The sequence below is a fragment of the Nerophis lumbriciformis genome, linkage group LG16, assembly GCF_033978685.3.
Source record: "Nerophis lumbriciformis linkage group LG16, RoL_Nlum_v2.1, whole genome shotgun sequence".
NCBI classification, from domain to species: Eukaryota; Metazoa; Chordata; class Actinopteri; order Syngnathiformes; family Syngnathidae; genus Nerophis; species Nerophis lumbriciformis.
The window spans coordinates 340001-362500 of record NC_084563.2 but is presented as its reverse complement, the minus strand read 5'-3'; the positions used below and the strand labels follow the sequence as shown (position 1 = coordinate 362500).

General features: G+C 37.1%; 1 protein-coding gene across 1 annotated transcript in view; it reads right to left on the bottom strand.

Annotated features, from left to right (window-relative positions):
* fat4 (FAT atypical cadherin 4) overlaps positions 1-22500 on the bottom strand; it is a 178531-nt gene that overhangs the window by 32821 nt on the left and 123210 nt on the right. The window contains exon 7 of the mRNA XM_061976484.1: positions 2460-2640. Coding sequence (XP_061832468.1) covers positions 2460-2640 — 181 coding nt within the window. The remainder of the gene's footprint in view (positions 1-2459; positions 2641-22500) is intronic.

Sequence of the window (22500 nt, the reverse complement as noted above, 5' to 3'; positions counted from 1 at the left end):
CCTTCTATCTCATTTTATCTTTTATTTAACTTGTTTACCTTTTATTTACCTTCTTTGACCTTTTATTCACCTGTTTTACTTTCAATATTTTTTTTTTACCTTTTATTTAACTTATTTATTACCTTTTTACCTTGTTTTACTTTCTATATTCCTTTATTACATTTTAACTTTTTTTATACCTTTTACCTTGTATATAACTTATTTTATCTTTTATTTACCTTCTATTTACCATATTTTACCTTTTATTTAACTTGTTTACCTTATATTTACTCTCTATTTAGGTTATTTTACCGTTAATTTACCTTCCTTGACCTTGTATTTACCTTGTTTTACTTTCTATATTCTTTTTTTTACCTTTTATTCAACTTCTTTTCTCTTTGATGTATCTTCTTTTCAACTTCTTTTACCTTTTACTTACTTTCTATTTAACTTATTTTACCTTTTATTTACATTATTTGACCTGTTATTTACCTTGTTTACCTTTTTTTACCTTGTTTTACTTTCTATATTCACACTTATACACTTTATTTACCTTCTATCTAACTTATTTAACCTTTCACTCACCTTCAAGTTACCCTTTTCTACCTTTTTTGACTGTCTTTAACCCTGTTTTATGTTACTTTATATTTTATCTACCCTCTTTTGCTTTTTCAAAGTGGAATATTTGATGTGAAGTCATTGGAAGGCTCCAATGACTATAAAGGTCAATAAAGCATAACATTTATTTAGATTTATTATTTTTTTTTGAGCAATGAGAATTAAAAAAAAAGAAAAAATCCCAGTAAAATTCTCAGGGAATCAAATGTTTTAAAAACAATGATAATAATAATCTAGATAAACGTCTTCAAAACAATAATAATAATAATCTAGATAAACGTCTTCAAAACAATAATAATAATAATCTAGATAAACGTCTTAAAAACAATGATAATAATAATCTAGATAAACGTCTTAAAAACAATAATAATAATAATCTGGATAAATGTCTTAAAAACAATAATAATAATCTAGATAAACGTTTTAAAAACAATAATAATAATAATCTAGATAAACGTCTTCAAAACAATAATAATAATAATCTAGATAAACGTCTTAAAAACAATAATAATAATAATCTAGATAAACGTCTTCAAAACAATAATAATAATAATCTAGATAAACGTCTTCAAAACAATAATAATAATAATCTAGATAAACGTCTTAAAAACAATGATAATAATAATCTAGATAAACGTCTTAAAAACAATAATAATAATAATCTGGATAAACGTCTTAAAAACAATAATAATAATCTAGATAAACGTTTTAAAAACAATAATAATAATAATCTAGATAAACGTCTTCAAAACAATAATAATAATAATCTAGATAAACGTCTTAAAAACAATAATAATAATAATCTAGATAAACGTCTTAAAAACAATAATAATAATAATAATCTAGATAAACGTCTTAAAAACAATAATAATAATAATCTAGATAAACGTCTTAAAAACAATAATAATAATAATCTAGATAAACGTCTTAAAAACAATAATAATAATAATCTCGATAAACGTCTTAAAAACAATAATAATAATAATCTAGATAAACATGTTAAAAACAATAATAATCTAGATAAACGTCTTAAAAACAATAATAATAATAATCTAGATAAACATGTTAAAAACAATAATAATCTAGATAAACGTCTTAAAAACAATAATAAAAATAATCCAGATAAACGTCTTAAAAACAATAATAATAATCTCGATAAATGTCTTAAAAACAATAATAATAATAATCTGGATCAACTTCAGATCTATGCGTCAATTATTCCTTTTTTTATATTTTGTTGTTTTTTGTTTGTTTGTTTATGTCCTTTTTGGCAAAGAAAACATTATATTTTCCAGAGTGGAATATTTGATGTGAAATAATTGGAGTCAATAATTCATAACAACATTGACTTTGATTCATTATTTTTTTGAGCAATGCTAGTTTAAAAAATCCTATTAAAATACTGAGGAATCCAAAAGGGCCCTCTTATAAAATTGTTCAAAACAAGTCATACATTATTCATATTATTTGACTTTCAATTGACATTTTTCTTTGTTCTTTTGTTTCTCCGTTTTATGCTCATTTGTCATAGAAAACATTGTTTTTTATGTGGCAAATACACAAAATGTGTAATATTTTGACCCCAAAAATATATCAAAGTGGAATATTTGATGTGAAATAAGTTAATAATTCATGACATTGCATTTTTTGAGCAATGACAGTTTTAAAGAATAAAAGTGTTATTAGAGTCAACTTTTTCTTGGTATTTTTCATCCGTTTGCTCTTTTATTCCACTTTTTGTTTTTTCTTTTGTAATATTATCCAACTGTTACAGCAATGAGCTGCAGGCCGCACTTTGGACACGTGTGATTGAAGAAGTTGTAGAAAGAAAGAAAGAAAGAAAGAAAGAAAGAAAGGTGTACCTGATGACCGCGTTGAGGCCCACGTCGGCGTCAGAAGTGTTGACCAGCATCACATCCGTGCCGGTGGGCGCGTCCTCGGCGATGGTGGTGTGGAAGGAGGAGGAGGAGAAGAGCGGGATGTTGTCGTTCATGTCGTCCACCAGCACCGTCACCCTCCCTGTCCCGCTCAGAGGAGGAGAACCTGAAGGAAGACGAGGATTCCATCATATCATGAAGTCAATGCTATTCCATCGTCATCTCGTGGACAGCATGACTTTTTCAGGTCAACGACCTTCATTTATGTCTTCAATGAACCACTGCGCAGCATTTACTTTTATGACAAACAACCTTCTCTAGTCATGGTACAAAAAATGAATTAACAAAATGTCAACAAACATGGTCACTAAACTTTGTACATATCATGAGAAAAATGGCAATTCACCATAAAAAAAAAAAAATACATCCATTTCTATGTCAATTCCTTACAAAGCATGATGGGAAAAATACAAACCCCTTTCCCCACATTTATACATGTTTGGTGCATTTCAACTGCTTGATATTTCTGATTGATCTTTAAGGAGGTCGTCGCAGAAGTAAACAAGGTAGGAGTCCAACTTTCACATACTCTTATTATCCACTTATATTCATCATATTATATCTATTACCGTGTTTTTCGGACTGTAAGTGGCAGTTTTTGTCATAGTTTGGCCGGGGGTGCGACTTATACTCAAGAGCGACTTATGTGTGAAATGATGAACACATTCTAATATTATTGATGTCATTGACGTAAGAGACTAGACGTATAAGATTTCATGGGATTTGGTGACAGATTGTTTGGTAAACGTATAGCATGTTCTATATGTTATAGTTATTACCATAATATGTTACGTTAACATACCAGTTGGTTATTTATGCCTCATATAACGTACACTTATTCAGCCTGTTGTTCACTATTCTTCATTTATTAGGGCCCGCATGGCCCATTGTATAAGGACTCCCAAAGGGAGTCCTTATACAATGGGACATAAGGACCTATTGTATTTGTAAGGTTTTATTCTTTATTCTTTTTCTTCCGCCGCCTCTTTGAGCACTAATTTGACCCACTTAACATGCTTCAAAACTCACCATATTTGACCCACACATCAGGACCTGCGAAAATTGTCTTTTAATAAAAAAAAAAAAAAACGCAAAAATCAAAATTGCGCTCTAGCGCCCCCTAGGGGAAAAAAAACTAGACTGCCTGTAACTCCCACTAGGAAGGTCGGAAAGACATGAAACAAAAATCTCTATGTAGGTCTGATTTAGACCTAGTTTTTATAATTGTATATTCTCGGGCAAAAATCAACAGGAAGTTGGCAATTCCCCCTTCAAGACACAATTCCCCCTTCAAGACAAAAAAGTACTAAAAACAGTCACTTTTGCCTTTTTGAGCTGTAATTTGACCCCCTTAACATGCTTCAAAACTCACCAAACTGAACACACACATCAGGACTGGCAAAAATTGCGATCTAATAAAAAAACCTAACCCCAAATCATAAAATTGCGCTCTAGAGCAATTTTTGAATAAAACGGAGAAAAAAACTGCTCCTCGGAAGAAAAAAATGACAAAACTGCCTGTAACTCCCACTGGGAAGGTCGGAGAGACATGAAACAAAAACCTCTCCGTAGGTCTCACTTAGACCTACATTTCATAAATTGACAACCCCCAGCAAAAATCTACAGGAAGTCTGCTATTCCCCCTTCAAAACAATTTTTTTGTAAAAACCGGTCACCTTCCTTCAAAAACTATCTCCTCTGAGCGCGTTTGTCGTTTCGGCTTCAAACTAACACAGGAGAGAGATTAAACCCTTGTGTATAAAATAAAAGAACAGCTTTTTAATACCTGCTCCGGTTTTGATTTTATGACCCTTCAAAGAACTGCTGCGCTGATGCTGCTGCGCTGCTGTTTTTTTAAGAAGGCTGCTTAAAAGCAGGAAGCACCAACGTGCCCACACAATGCAGACAAGGTAGGTACACTAGACAAAAGTCTTGGGACACTTCAGACTAAAAGTAGACAAAAGTATTGGGACACTTAGGACTAGCACCTGCCAAATACGCGGGCCCGACCAATGCTGCTTGCAGCTTTAATTTTAAATTGACTTTCAAATGTCTATTCTTGCTGTTGGCTTTTATCAAATACATTTCCACAAAAAATGCAACTTATACTCCAGTGCGACTTATAAATGTTTTTTTCCTTCTTTATTATGCATTTTCGGCTGGTGCGACTTATACTCCGAAACATACGCTACATTAATATTACTTTATTGCATTATTATATACATGCCTCTGCCTTTCGGCCCTCAACCAAATGTGTTTAGCCCCAAGTTTATCAGGCTATAAACGAGTAACATGACAACTTTTCCACAAACAGCAGCTCAGGACCAGCAGCAAAACCATGGCACTGGCTTCTTGTAAACAGCCAATGCTCGTTGGGGTTCAGATCTTTTGAAGACATAAGGGAGCATTATTTGGCACAGGAAAACATTCCTATTTGTTTTGATTTGCTGCCAGTTCTTAGTTATGAATGAAGCCTTGGCTGTCTATCTAAAAAGCAGCGATTTAAATATCCATACCAGACACATTAGGAATGGAATCTGTTTAGCAATAAAAATTCAACGTTTCATGTCCAACAAGCAGAATACGCATTGCTGATGTTTTCGGGCCTGAAAGTCATCCAACGCAACATTATCGGCCTCGGCTGTGGTCCACAGAAGATGAGCTTGGTTTACTAGAAAGTGGCTTCACCCTTTGGTTTGGCTCCAGCGGTAATTAGAACGTAAAGAACTGAGGGAAAATACAGTTCAACATTCCTTCAAGTTGCCTTGCCAAGAGTTCCTACTAAATATGGACATTGTTGACTTGCACCTTTGCAAATATTTAGGAGGATGGATGTACACAAGGAAGTGCTCAAAGGCTCTCAGATCTGGCAAAAGTCATGCTGGCAAGGGATTAGTTAGTTAGTGCGTCCTTTGCTGATGATCCCTTTAACTCATCCCAGTCTGTGTCGCTTTAGCACTTTAGCACCGCCAAAGTGTCCCACTCTTTTTCATCCCAGACCAGCTGCTGAGCACTCAGTGGCATCAAAGTAGACATTTAGTACCTGCTTGTTCAAGACTCTTTTACACTCTACTAATCAGCTGCATCCCACACTAAACACCAATATTTACTAACTATTTGTTGTTTTCCACTCTACTAATCAGCTGCATCCCACAGTAAATACCAATATCTACAATGGGACCTCCATTTACAAACTATTTGTCGTTTGGGAGTCCTTATACAATGGGCCATGCGGGCCCTAATAAATGAAGAATAGTGAACAACAGGCTGAATAAGTGTACGTTATATGAGGCATAAATAACCAACTGGTATGTTAATGTAACATATTATGGTAAGAGTCATTCAAATAACTATAACATATAGAACATGCTATACAATCTGTCACTCCTAATCGCTAAATCCCATGAAATCTTATACGTCTAGTCTCTTACGTCAATGACATCAATAATATTATAATGTGTTCATCATTTCACACATAAGTCGCTCCTGAGTATAAGTCGCAAAAACTGCCACTTATAGTCTGGAAAATACGGTGTATATATATATATATATATATATATATATATATATATATATATATATATATATATATATATATATATATATATATATATATATATATATATATATATATATCTTAAAAACACAAAGTACCTCAAACTTCTGGCGACACAATTCCATTCAAAAGGATGCAAAAGTATCTAAAAAGTAAAAACCTGGACCGAATGTTAGCTTTGTGAAGGAATAAATTGCCCCAAAGAAATCTGCAACTCTTGCCCTCCCCCAGCTGGGATAGCCCCCCCTAGCCCCCCCCAGCGACCCTGACAAGAAGAATGGCTGCAGAAGACGGATGGATGAAATGTGCAGCTTCATGTAGTTTTGGATAGCATTGTTTCCCCATTTAGAAAGAGTGGATGTGATGTCACAACCTGTTTACCGTCGCGGGAGAACACTTGTGCAACCTTTGACCCGCTGCGGGACAATGTATCCTGGCCGTAGGGCCCTGACCCCGCGCCGACCCCGCCGCAGAATGTTTGACATCTCTGTGGCCGTATCACTTGTGCCGCCTGATATCACCTAACCCCTGGCAGCTGTCTCCACCAAACCATACTTCACCTCTATCCTGTTACACCGCCTGGGCCCCAAGACTTAGCCGCCCCGGGAACTGGATAGCTTGGCACGGATGCAAATCTTTGTTAATGCTTACGGTCAAGGTGAGACACGCTAAACATTCCCCTTATAAAGAAGTCTTTCATACGCCTCCATTCTTCAATTACCCCACATGTCCAACACACCAAACAATTAGCATCCTTGGACCCTCCTACAGCTAGGTACAACAGGGCCACAGATGAAGGATCACTTTGCACTTTTCACCTTCAAAACAACTACAGTAGAAAATGCAATTTTGGTAGAAATTGTGTGTGGATGAAATGCCAACATTTGGCCCCAAAAAATATAAACACAAGCTAGCATGCTAACATATATGACACTGAGCTAATGTGCTAACGTTAGCATGCTAAAATGCTAACTGTAACATGCGTCAAGTGCTAAAATGATACTCTGGGTTGTGTACCTATATAAAAAAAAAAAAGTTGTTTATGCTAACATTAGCATACATAGAGTACCAAAGTATGACAGGTGTATACCTACAAAATGAGCTAAAAACAAAACAAAAACACTAGCATGCTAACAAAATTCCATAAATCACTCCCAACAGGTGTAAAAGAAAGGGCATCTCTATCCTCCTTCAAAACCACACTAAAACAACACCTCCAGGCAACTTCAACCCTAAACTAACACCCTCCCTTCCACATCCCACCTCCCCGGATTGTAAATAACCAAATGTACATATACTTGAATTTCAGTGTTCATTTATTTACACACACATAACACTCATCTACTCATTGTTGAGTTAAGGGTTGAATTGTCCATCCTTGTTCTATTCTCTGTCACTATTTCAGAACACACACATTATACAAATATACATTATAAAATCAATAAGAAAACGGGAGCTCTAATTTGGGAGTCTGAATTAGGATCAGAAGTTCCTATATAAACATTGCGCACTCACGTCCCCTTTTTGTATTGATTACTGCAGCTGTGCACTGGATTCATTCACAAATACAAACTACAACTCACAAACACTTTAGAGTTAGGCTCCACCATCAGAATGTGTACTTAAACTTATAAAAGATCACATGGATATTATTCAGTGAGTTGATTCACCAAAACTAACCTGTTATACAGGAGGAAAAAGCACACAGGATGTTTCAATTGTTCACAGACTGGTTGCGCTCATCAGAATGACAAGACACTTCCGGTCTGCAGGTGATAGCATTCAATTGGGAAGAAACGCCCTACTGACCAATGTGAATACTGATAAATGTGTAATGACAGATCCAAAAACGAATTCAAACCAAAAAATAAAATAAATAAATCAACACAAAAATGTGACACATTATGGGTGGGTCACATATGCATGTACAGTAGATGGCAGTATTGTCCTGTTTAAAAGTGTCACAACATTGCTGTTTACGGCAGACCAACTGCTTTACGGTAGACGGAAACATGACTGCTGTTGTTGTGTGTTGTTACCGCGCTGGGAGGACGTTAATGAAACTGCCTAACAATAAACCCACATAAGAAACCAAGAACTCGCCCTCCATCATTAGCTGTTTATATTGTGGGAAAGCGGACGTGTGAACAGGCTGTCAACACGTCACTCAGGTCCGCATGGAGCTGGAGGGGGCGTGGCCTCCAGCTCCGCCTGAATTTCGGGAGATTTTCGGGAGAAAATTTGTCCCGGGAGGTTTTCGGGAGAGGCGCTGAATTTCGGGAGTCTCCCGGAAAATCCGGGAGGGTTGGCAAGTATGTCTTATACTATCTGAGCTCACTATGGTCTCTGCTCGCTGTACATATCCTACCAAGTCAGTCCTACACTGTTTCAATGTCCATTTCTCTCATGATGCAATTGTTGATGACTCAAGTGATGATACCAACCAAACCTACCCCTCCCCACCCACATCCCACACCCCGGATTGTAAATAATGTAAATAATTGAATGTATATACTCTGATGATTATCTTGTGTGATGACTGTATTATGATGATAGTATATATTTGTACCATGAATCAAAAGTGTAAAAATTATTGGGGTGTTACCATTGAGTGGTCAATTGTATGGAATATGTACTTCACTGTGCAATCTACTAATAAAAAGTCTCAATCAATCAATCAAAGCTGTGCTGTTTTATAAGCTGCAGAGTTTAAAGCGTAGGAAGAAAGTAGAGAATTTACGGTACTGTGGATGGACGATAATTAACCCACTGATATGATGATGGTCACATTGATAAAAATCCAGTAACATTGAAAAATATCCCATAAAAAAAAAAAGTACGGATAAGGCAAGATTATGATGGGCGGTAGGTGAGTTAGGGTGAGCAAATCAAGCGCTCCTTTTGTCCTCCCTCTGTCCCCTGAGCTCATCGTAAACAAACTTTGTGGGCGAGCAGACTTTTGACATCATTGAAGATACAGTCAGGACTCATCTATTGCTACACTTTGTCAAATCCACCTTTGGTTGACTCTTTCTTACCTCCAGGTCAGCACACAAACTGCACTTATAAAAATAACACATTTCAATCATGAACAACGTCTTTGTTTAGACCTAACTTTTTGACTTAGGCCTAGCATTGGGACAATAACATTTGGTTGAGGGCTGAAAACCGACTGCATGTAAACTAACATACATACATATATATACATACATATATATATACATACATAAATATACATATATATATATATATTTATTGTATTATATGTGTAGTACATGTTCCAAAAAGAAACAAGCATAAAACAGCAGCAGAATTAGAGATATTACAAGTCAAAGTGATGACTTGGTGTAAGTAAACATTACCCTATAAGATGAAGGCAATTACATTTTATTGATATTTGAAATGTATTCAATGTTTATAAATGAATATTTAAATATACTAAGTGTAAAAAAGGGAACAAATATACAAAATAAGATCATTAAATGAAATCTAGTTTGGTTACGCCATCATGAGCGCAACACAAGGTTGCAAAAGTTTCAACTACAATTCTCAATAAGCAAACTGAAATCAAATACACACAGCTTAAAGATTGATCAATATCTATTTGAATTTAGTAATACATGAATATGATGATTTATCAAAATATAAAAGAAATATACCTGAACGGAACGCTCATGATGGTTACACCAAAAAGTAACGCTATGAAGCGCGTTTTTCCAAGTTTTTGGGGCATTTTTTTATGCTATTTTCAAGAATCTCCTTTTTATTATCGTTGATTTTAAATGGTCAAACTAATGCATATTATATATGCATGCCCTAGTAAACAAAACAAATTTATTATCGTTGATTTAAAAAAATTTATTATCGTTGATTTTAAATTTATTATCGTTAATTTAAAAAATTTTAATATTAATTTAAACTTAAATATTATATTTAAATTTAAATTTAATTAAAATTTAAAAATTTAAATAAAATCAAAAAATAAATAAAATCAAAATCAAAACTTTTTTTTTTAAATTTACATAAAATCAAAATTTAAATTAAAAATTTAAATTTAATTTAAATTTAAATATTATATTTAAATATTATATTTAAATGTATTATCGTTGATTTTAAATGGTCAAACTAATGCATATTATATATGCATGCCCTAGTAAACAAAACAAAAGTCATATTTATTTTGATTGTTACATTTTGAAGTACATTTGTGCAGGTGGGTGCGAATGTACCCATTACCAGAGCTGTACACATATATACTGTATATATATATATATATATATATCCTATACATATATGTGTACATATTGTATTAATATCATGCATAAATAATAAAAAAAAAAGGATATTAAGAATATGTGAAAGTGTATTTGACAAGCAGCTAAAATGTGCCAAAACATGGATAAGTGAAGTGTTTGGCATTTTTTCCCACCATGCTTAGCAATGGCTTTAAATGGGTGTAATTTAGAATTGTTTTATGACGTATTTTTATAATATCCACAAAGTTCAGTGAGCAGGTTGTGTTGTGTGTGACCATGTCTGTTGACTTTTTGTGTTGGTTGGATTTTTTTTTTTTTTTTCACCATGACTCGGGAAGGTTGTTTGCATTGGGTTATATAAATAATGCTGCGCCATTTTTAATTGAAATTATAATTAAAGGTCGTTGACCTGAATTACAATGTGCATGAATGCTATCTCCCTGCGGGTAAGATTCCTTATTTAACTGCAGACGTATCGCGGGGCCGTAGTTTTTGACACGCCTGGTTTGGCCCTCACTCACAAGTGCCTGAAAGAGCTTCACACCACATTGACGTCTCCTGATCCCAACCCACAACCGGGCAAGGACATAATCCCAAAAAGCTGAGTTAGCCGTAAAAAACAATGTCATGTAAATTCTCCTAAGTTGCAAAGAAATGAAGATCCAGCCTCATAAAGATGAATAATGTGAGACGTGTGCAGAAAGCAGGTCAATCCCTAGTCGTGGTCACGGGTCCAGACGGCCGCCGGTGCCAAGCGGTGCACGCGGCGGCCCGGGGGCGGAGCAATCTGGCAAATGACATCATTTTGGCCACGGAAAAGAAGCTGTTGGAAATTTTTGCAGAAGGAATGCCGGCTGCCTCTGCGGTCGCAAAACTATTTTTCCGCTGGCAATTCCTTTGTTCTGTCTTCTTTGTGCAGTAGTTGTGTTAAAGACACACTTTCATGTGGCTCATTCAAGACTGCCCTCACAACAACTCCCATGCATGGCCATCAAACCTGGTCCTCACCGCTCATTCAAGCCTGCCCTCACAACAACTCCCATCAAGTCAGCTGCATGGCCATCAAACCTGGTCCTCATCGTCCTCACTGTCACGTCAACACTGGGCTTGAGGCACAAGAAGTCCAGGGTTGAAATGTGGTGGAAAAGGCAAAGTGTAGCGTAACGACTAACAGAGACCTTCTGCTTCACGTGTGGAAACATGTTGCAAAGTCCTCCTGCAGCTTTTTCTGATCCCTTCCTGGACTGGGCGGTGACATCATCCACATCTCCTATGAACTTGGAGCTGACTGCCAACTTGACTAAAGACATTATGCTGAGACTGTCCAACACACTAATCTTCTATTTCTTATTATTCCCGCAGCTTTCATCCCATCGCAAGCGTTCAAGTGTCAAGACGTTCGGAATCGTGAGCTCACCCAAAAATGGTTTCAAATATATCCCGGATTACCCACAATTTTACCCATTTTGCCCTTTAAAAATGAGTAGGCCAATTTCCAAACACGCACAACTTCCACATTTCTCACCCGATTGGACCATCCACACACTCCACTCACCTTCAACTACTACCTTACAAGTTCAAAGAAACTCCAGGAATTCCCTTTTCCTGGAAAGTCCACATTTTTCTACCGTTTTTTGACCATTCCACCTTCAAAACATTCCTCCAGGTTGGGACAACAAATACTTCTATTTTGTTTTCTCCTACAAATTCCCGATTTCCCTGAAATTCCAGAAATTCCATAATACCCATTCTCAATTCAAATTGTTACGTCAACATTTCTCAACTAATTCCAAAAATTCAAACCCCAACCCATTCATATCATCTAGGACAACCCGCAGCTCTTTGATCACTCTGATGCGGCTCAGCTGCATACTTGCCGACCCTCCCAATTTTCCCGGGAGATTTCCCTGCTCCCCCACACATCAACCCCCCCCCCCCTCCGTGTGTCAATTGAGGTGGGTGGGGTTTGGTAGCAGGGGTGTATAATGTGGCCCGGAAGAGTTAGGGCTGCATGGGATTCTGGGTATTTGTTCTGTTGTGTTTATGTTGTGTTATGGTGCATCCATCCATCCATCTTCTTCCGCTTATCCGAGGTCGGGTCGCGGGGGCAGCAGCCTAAGCAGGGAAGCCCAGACTTCCCTCTCCCCAGCCACTTCGTCCAGCTCTTCCTGTGGGACCCCGAGGCGTTCCCAGGCCAGCCGGGAGACATAGTCTTCCAAACGTGTCCTGGGTCTTCCCCGCGGCCTCCTACCAGTCGGACGTGCCCTAAACACCTCCCGAGGGAGGCGTTCGGGTGGCATCCTGACCAGATGCCCGAACCACCTCATCTGGCTCCTCTCCATGTGGAGGAGCAGCGGCTTTACTTTGAGTTCCTCTCGGATGACAGAGCTTCTCACCCTATCTCTAAGGGAGAGACCCGCCACCCGGCGGAGGAAACTCATTTGTACCCGTGATCTTGTCCTTTCGGTCATAACCCAAAGCTCATGACCATAGGTGAGGATGGGAACGTAGATCGACCGGTAAATTGAGAGCTTTGCCTTCCGGCTCAGCTCCTTCTTCACCACAACGGATCGATACAGCGTCCGCATTACTGAAGACGCCGCACCGATCCGCCTGTCGATCTCACCATCCACTCTTCCCTCACTCGTGAACAAGACTCCGAGGTACTTGAACTCCTCCACTTGGGGCAAGATCTCCTCCCCAACCCGGAGATGGCACTCCACCCTTTTCCGGGCGAGAACCATGGACTCGGACTTGGAGGTGCTGATTCTCATCCCAGTCGCTTCACACTCAGCTGCGAACCGATCCAGTGAGAGCTGAAGATCCTGGCCAGATGAAGCCATCAGGACCACATCATGTTTAAAAAGCAGAGACTTAATCCTGCAGCCACCAAACCAGATCCCCTCAACGCCTTGACTGCGCCTAGAAATTCTGTCCATAAAAGTTCAGAACAGAATCGGTGACAAAGGGCAGCCTTGGCGGAGTCCAACCCTCACTGGAAACGTGTCCGACTTACTACCGGCAATGCGGACCAAGCTCTGGCACTGAGCATACAGGGAGCGGACCGCCACGATCAGACAGTCCGATACCCCATACTCTCTGAGCACTCCCCACAGGACTTCCCGAGGGACACGGTCCAATGCCTTCTCCAAGTCCACAAAACACATGTAGACTGGTTGGGCAAACTCCCATGCACCCTCAAGGACCCTGCCCAGAGTATAGAGCTGGTCCACAGTTCCACGACCAGGACGAAAACCACACTGTTCCTCCTGAATCCGAGGTTGGACTATCCGGCGTAGCCTCCTCTCCAGTACACCTGAATAGACCTTACCGGGAAGGCTGAGGAGTGTGATCCCACCATAGTTAGAACACACCCTCCGGTTCGCGTGGACATCGGGGGCGGTACCACTGGATTGGCAGACCGGGGTGGTGGTTCCTCTCTTTAATTCTTAAAATGTCGCAGCATTTTTAAATCCGATTCCGACCTTCCAACCATCCACACACACTACTCTTCCCATATATCAAACACAAAATATGTTTGACCTTTCTCAAAATGTAATCATTTCCCAGAATGACAATGATTGGGCATTATACAATCTCTTTGAACTGTTCCACACTTTGCTCACCCTGGATATTCAAGCCTTTGAGTTCACTTTTTTTTTTATAAAATCCGGTTTACCCAGAATTCCCCGTTTTCCGGGACATTTTGCCCATTAAAAATGAGTAGGCCAATTTCCAAAGACGCACAACTTCCACATTTCTTACCCGATTCGAACCGTTCCACCATCCACACACTCCACTCACCTTTTCCTGAAATTTGAGGAATTCTGAAATACCCATACTTGCCAACCCTCCCGGATTTTCCGGGAGACTCCCGAAATTCAGCGAATCTCCCAAAAACCTCCCGGGACAAATTTTCTCCCGAAAATCTCCCGAAATTCAGGCGGACTCAGGTCCTCCACAATATAAAAAAGCGTACCTGCCCAATCATGTTATAACTGTAGAATGATGGAGGGCGAGTTCTTGGTTTCTTATGTGGGTTTATTGTTAGGCAGTTTCATTAACGTCCTCCCAGCGTGGCAACAACACACAACAACAGCAGTCACGTTTTCGTCTACCGTAAAGCAGTTCGTCTGCCGTAAACAGCAATGTTGTGACACTCTTAAACAGGACAATACTGCCATCTAGTGCATTTGATGAAAGCACTTTTGTGCGTGCCACACAGCAATGCATCATCAGAGAGGGTGTTCAGCATGGTTAGAAAAATAGTAACAGAGAATAGAACAAGGATGGACAATTCAACCCTTAACTCAACAATGAGTAGATGAGTGTTATGTGTGTGTATATGTGTAAATAAATGAACACTGAAATTCAAGTATTTATTTTATATATATATATATATATAATAACATAAATATATATATATATATATATATATATATATATATATATAAAATAAAATAAATAAATATATATATATATATATATATATATATATATTTCGGGAGGTGGGGGGAGGGGTGTGGGGGTGGGCGTGGCTAAAAGGGGAGGAGTATATTTACAGCTAGAATTCACTGAATGTCAAGTATTTCTTATATATATATATATATATATATATATATATATATATATATATATATATATATATATATATATATATACATATATATGAAATACTTGACATTCAGTGAATTCTAGCTGTAAATATACTCCTCCCCTTTTAGCCACGCCCCCGTCCCACCCCGACCACGCGCACCCCCACACCCCTCCCCCCACCTCCCGAAATCGGAGGTCTCAAGGTTGGCAAGTATGGAAATACCCAATCTCAATTCAAACTGCTACTACGTCAACATGTTTCAACCCATTCCAAAAATTCCAACACCAATCCATTCATATCATCTCGGACAATTGTGTTAGTATCGACATTTTCAAAGATTCCCGAAATTCCCAGGAAATCCCATTCATCTGAATGGACATATTCGTAATTCGACAACACCCCAAATTCTCAAATTTTGCGTTGTTTTTAAACCCGATTCCGAACTTTCAACCACCCACACGCACTACTTATCTGATGATTCCCAAAATTGCCGGTTTTTCTCCCCATTGACAATGAATGTGCATTATACAATCCACTGCATATCGCACATTTCTCATCTGATTTCCACACTCCACTCACCCTGCACATTCAAGCCAGCATGTTTCCCAGTTCCGAAAATTCCCTGATTACCCAGAATGTCCCTGCATTGAAATTGAATGGGCAATATAGAACTGTTCCAACATTGACACACTCCACTCACCATGGACATTCCAGCATTTCAGTTGAACTGGTGTGTATCGGCAGCTTGTGCACATAGGCCATTTCCTATGAAGTTGTATACCAAATACAAGTTCTTAATCTGCCCAGCGGACAGAACCACACTACCGCACCTCTGTAGTCCATAATCCTAATCTTCTTTCAGGGGACTTAATCTGGGTTCATTTTGATCCGACACTCCTAAATTAGCCAAAGTGCTATTTATTGTGTATTCCTATTTGACGCCGGTTACTGTGGAAAGCTGATTTTGGAGTTCAACCAACAGTTTATTGGGAAAAAGTGTCAGTAAAAATGATTCAACATCAGATCAGTGGGCATCTGACGGATTAGCTCCACAAATACTAATTAACAAATAGTAAAATAAGGATAGCATTGATAGCAAAAACTATAGAACTAAGATTGGAACTTTTTGCGACACAGGTAAAGGTCTAATAGAAATACAATAAATCATCTTATGAGTAGTTTAAGATACAAGATTTCTCTCGTGTTTTTGTTATGGTTTAAATTGGGAGCTTAAATTAAAAAACAAATCTGGAGATGTACCAGTTTGGATGAGATGCTAGCTGCCTAATTTGGACAACCAGGTATGGTGGAGATAAGGTCCTTTTTAAAAATAATTATAAAATAAAATAAGATAAATAAATTAAAAACAATAGCATATACCCCCATTATTTATTATTTACTATTTAAATGATATCTCAATTCTGTACGCTGCTGCTAGAATTTTAATTTTCCTGCAGGAATCAATAAAGTACTATCTACTTCTACTTCTGTTTTGTTTGATCAGCCGTTTTACTGCCGTGTTACAGACACCGTTTGGAAACAATTAAGGTATGTCAATAAACATTTTGTGCAAATAACTCTTTTCACAACGTACATAACTGCGGCATATAATGTTATATATACGGAAAAATATAGTATTTTACTAACATTTTGTGGGTGTGGCTTGGGTGTGCTCTATAGTCCAGAATATACGGTAAATATCTTTATATATTACATATGTTATTTGCGCACTATTGACCAGTGATGCACCAAACATTTGGCCGCCAAACAAAGAGTTGGCTCCCTAAAACAGCGCTGCCGAAATCGGATTTTGGGTGAATGACTTGTGAATAGTGCGCAGATGACAGGCTATTTGTAATATAGGAATATATATTTACATTGTGAAGAAATAGCCATGGTTGAAGGAGCAGAATTGACACTGGGGGGTATTTGCGTAAATGAGTTGAAAAATAAAGTGGATGTAGATCTACTTAACAGCCACAAAAGATTACAACTAGAGATGTCCGATAATATTGGCCTGTTGATATTATCGGCCGATAAATGCTTTAAATCTTAATATCGGAAATTATCGGTATCATTTTTGTTATTATTGGTATCGGGTTTTTTTTGGTTTTTTTATTAAATCAACATAAAAAACACAGTGCACCATTCCTTCACACACAAGGGTTGTTTCTTTCTGTTATTAATATTCTGCTTCCTACATTATATATCAATTAGGGCTGCAACAACTAATCAATTAAATCGATTAAAATCCATTATAAAAATAGTTGGCGATTAATTTAGTCATCGATCCGTTGGATCTATGCTATGTGCATGCGCAGAGACATTTATTTAGATTTTTTTATAAACCTTTATTTATAAACTGCAACATGTACAAACAGCTGAGAAACAATAATCAAAATAAGTATGGTGCCAGTATGCTGGTTTTTTTTTTTAAATAAAATACTGGAAAGGATAGAAATGTAGTTTGTCTCTTTTATCTGATTATTAATTAATTAATCGAAGTAATAATCGACAGACTAATCGATTATCAAATTAATCGTTAGTTGCAGCCCTAATATATATATATATCAATACAGTCTGCAAGGGATACAGTCCGTAAGCACACATGCTGCTCCACTAATAGTACTAACATTTAACACTTCATTTGACTCATTTTCATTCATTACTAGTTTCTATCTAACTGTTTTTATATTGTTTTACTTTCTTTGTTATTCAAGAAAATGTTTTTAATGTATTTATCTTATTTTATTTTATAATTATTTTTAAAAAGGACCTTATCTTCACCATACCTGGTTGTCCAAATTAGGCATAATAATGTGTTAATTCCACCACTGTATATATCGGTATCGCTTGATATCGGTATCGGTAATTAAGAGTTGGACAATATTGGAATATCGGATATCGGCAAAAAAGCCATTATCGGACATCCCTAATTAGAACTAGGGATGTCCGATAATGGCTTTTTTGATATAAGTATCGGTAATTAAGAGTTGGACAATATCGGAATATCGGACATCCCTAATTAGAACTAGGGATGTCCGATAATGGCTTTTTTGCCGATATCCGATATTCCGATATTGTCCAACTCTTTAATTACCGATACCGATATATGCAGTGGTGGAATTAACACATTATTATGCCTAATTTGGACAACCAGGTATGGTGAAGATAAGGTACTTCTTTTTTTAAATTAATAAAATAAAATAAGATAAATAAATTAAAAACTTTTTCTTAAATAAAAAAGAAAGTAAAACAATATAAAAACAGTTAGATAGAAACTAGTAATGAATGAAAATGAGTCAAATGAAGTGTTAAAGGTTAGTACTATTAGTGGAGCACAATCATGTGTGCTTACGGACTGTATCCCTTGCAGACTGTATTGATATATATTGATATATAATGTAGGAACCTACCACAATATTAATAACAGAAAGAAACAACCCTTTTGTGTGAATGAGTGTAAATGGGGGAAGGGAGATTGTTTGGGTTGGTGCACTAATTGTAAGTGTATCTTGTGTTTTTTATGTTGATTTAATTTAAAAAAACAAAAAACGATAACGATAATAAAAAACCGATACCGATCATTTCCGATATTACATTTTAAAGCATTTTTCGGCCGATAAAGTCTCTATCAAAAAGTCGGCATTTTTTCTAAGTGTCAAAAAGTCAGGATTTCTTTCGTCAAAAAGTCTGGATTTTCTGTCAAAAAGTCTGGATTTTTTTCTGTCAAAAAGTCTGGATTTTTTCTGTCAAAAAATCTGGATTTTTTTCTAAGTGTCAAAAAATCGGGATTTTTTATAAATGTCAAAAAATCTGGATTTTTCCTGTCAAAAAAATGGGGATTTTTTTTCTAACTGTCAAAAAGTCAGGATGTTTGCTGTCAAAAATTGGGATTTTTTTCTGTCAAAAAGTCTGGATTTATTATGTCAAAAAGTCGGGATTTTTTTCTAAGTGTCAAAAAATTGGGATTTTTTTTCTAAATGTCAAAAAATCGGGATTGATTTTATAAAAGTAAAAAATAAAAATTAAAAAAAACGATACCGTTAATAAAAAAAAACGATACCGATAATTTCCGATATTACATTTTAAAGCATTTTTCGGCCGATAAAGTCTCTATCAAAAAGTCGGCATTTTTTGTAAGTGTCAAAAAGTCAGGATTTCTTTCGTCAAAAAGTCTGGATTTTCTGTCAAAAAGTCTGGATTTTTTTCTGTCAAAAAGTCTGGATTTTTCTGTCAAAAAATCTGGATTTTTTCTAAGTGTCAAAAAATCTGGATTTTTTATAAATGTCAAAAAATCTGGATTTTTCCTGTCAAAAAAATGGGGATTTTCTTTCTAAGTGTCAAAAAGTCAGGATGTTTGCTGTCAAAAATTGGGATTTTTTTCTGTCAAAAAGTCAGGATTTATTTTGTCAAAAAGTCGGGATTTTTTTTCTAAGTGTCAAAAAATTGGGATTTTTTTCTAAATGTCAAAAAGTCGGGATTGATTTTATAAAAGTAAAAAATTAAAAAAAAAAAAAAACGATACCGTTAATAAAAAAAAAAACGATACCGATAATATCCGATATTACATTTTAACGCATTTATCGGCCGATAATATCGGCAGGATGATATTATCGGACATCCCTAATTAGAACCCTCCCAAATATATTACAGGTCAAACAGTTTTATACTATTTTTACATGGCATTAATTGGTGGCGTTTTGCCTCAAATCCTCCTTCTGTATTTGCTTTGTTTTTGTCAATAGTGTGTTTTCTTCTTTTTTATGTTTTTTCAACTGCACTTTGTGTTTGCCACTTGGCCGTGTATGCAAAGTGCTGAACAAAGTGGTGTTAGAACATCAACTGCGCTAATGAATGTCTGAAGCACATGTAAAACAACAAGCTTTTGGGGAGCGTGACCATCTGTTGCTTCCTGTAAGCCTCTCAAGCGTTGTCTGCAGGGAGCATATGGCCGGGCGGGCCTAAGTGCAGGTTACACAGCAGCAAGGTGGCGCTAACAGCAGGGGGCACACGTGTGATGGCTGCAGCTGCTGCGGGGGGTTGATTCCCACCTCCTGGGAAAAGTGGGCGCTAAGACGGAGGTTTGGGTGTGCATGTTGGCACGGGAGATCATCTCTGCCTTCACGATGTTTTCTTCTTCAAACAAGCGGATTCATTAAAGGCAGAGATGTGAATTCAGCAGACAGCCCATCTGTGGGCTGGGAGCTTAGGGCTAAACGCTTCATTACGCTTTATGGACTGCGCCGCCATTGTGCTCTTAAGGGCCAGCGTAAATAAAGGCAGTCAGGAGGGGGAGAGAACTGGCCACCGGCGAGGCAAAATTGACATTTTTCTGCCTCTGAGAACCTGTTGCTTTGCGACAAAGCTTCCTTTAATGTGACCTCCCCAGCGTTTGCCAAGTCAACACCAGCTTTCTCACAAACTCCGCTAACCCTTTGCTTCCAATAAGCAGCAGCCATCATATAAATGTCATCCATTATATCTGGACAGCTGAATATGGAACCCTATCATTTAGACCTTTTGACTGGGGGGCCGCATTGGGCTCAAAAATGTGGTAACAACTACTTTTTTCTGCGCCATGACTAGGGAAGGTTGTTTGGATGGGGTCATATAAATGAATGCTGTGCAAGCTTGAGTTACTTTCGTTTTTGGTGACAAAATGGCTATCAATTTGCTGGTAGTTTGTATAAGATATGAAAACACTGGTCAAGTTCCAGGACTTGTGCCAGCTCGCGGGCCAAATTAAAGATGCGAGCCGTAGCTTGAACACTCCATGGTGTGAATGGCATCTGTGGTTGTTTAAATGCTTTTGTAAGTCGAACTGCGAACCCAATCTCGTACTTTTTTGGCCTGGACCGAACCCCAAAGGTCCTACCAATTGGCGTAAAAGTTACTCCTGGGTACTGTGGCGTATTCCAAGGCCAACAAAGAAACTGACTCAAAAAAAAGCTCCACTTTTCCAAAAATGTGCTAGCTTGATGCAAATATACATTGGCTTTGCTATTGACATGCTACTGATTAGCATTGGTGATTTTACATGGCGATTTCAACACCACCAAATGTGTTCATGAAAAGTACAACTAAGATGCACGCTACAGTCCAACAGCTGCTGAGTAATAAGTACGATACTTACAGTATTAACACTTTTTAGGGCGCAACAGACATCTAATGTCTTGGACTTGCAACTTAGTGTCATAGCTGCAAATGAGACTTAGAAATGTGATGATAAAACAAGATATACTGACTAGAAATGTGACGATTGTGAAGGAATCGGGTCTCTTGAATGGTTCCTTTAAGTGAACGATGAGAACCGAATCGTTGTTGCGAGCCGTTTGTTTAGGAGCTGCTTTTTAAGGACATGCATATACGACGTCAGCAAGTGCAGTGACTGGGCTAGAAATCAATTCAAAGAAAACTTAGCAACATTTGGATTCATTTCATAGTTATGGTATTAGTTTATTTCGAACATTCAATCTTTTTATGTATTCCTTTATTTATTTATTTGTCTGTTTTTATTTGTATTGGTTCATACTTTATATATTCAAATATAAAGATACATTTTATTGTTCTTTTTTTTGCTATTTTTTCTGTATTGTTAAAATTCTCATATTTTTTTTTTTTTTAGACAAATGAGAATTCAAATTCAAAAATTTGAAACTGAAGTCAGTGACTATTAATTGCATTACCATGCACAGCATTTACTTGTATGACCCCATACAAACAACCTTCCCTAGTCATAGATAGATAGTATTTTACTATCATGGCGCAGAATATAAAAATAGTGATGTCGCAGTGAAACTATGAGGATTAATGCACCACCTTCAAGAATGTTTACAATGAAAACAAAACAAAAATAAAATGCTGGTCAATATTTTAGAATAAATTCCATTGTATTGTATTTATTATGACCCACACTGCGACCAATGATTTTTTTCAAATGTGAACGGTACCCATCCCTATTTGTAAGACATGCTAACATGCATGTAATATGTTGTAAATCCTGTAAACATCAGACAATCAATGATTTACGGACAATACACCGGCTCTTTTATATAGCGGATTAAGCTGTGCGAGAAATTTCAAGTTAGCCCGATTTACGGGGTCAAATTTTGGGTTTAAACAACGTGACTATTTATTTGTCAGAAAAATAAATAGACAGGCAACGTTTTGCCGATTGTTCACCTTTTTGTGTGCAGTCTTAAAGACTGTCGTCCATGTTTGTCGTTTCATAGGCCACACAAACAAAGCAAATAGATCACTCCTGGGACCAACTCAAAAGCCATCGGTGGAAAAGTCCCAAACAGTAAACAATAACATGAAAACATAGTAAAAAGTGCAGCCTTTTATTTCTCCTGCCTGAAGCTATTTACGTAACGAGGGCATGACGAGCACAGAGAACATCTGATTGCAAACAACTTAGCAAAAAACAATAATGCCAGCTAGCTACTAATAAGATGCACATCAAAACAATCTTCCACAAGGATTAGAATGTATTTAACTGCCCAGCATTCCTTTTTCTACCACCTAATTAGCGGCTGTGTAAAAAAGCTCACA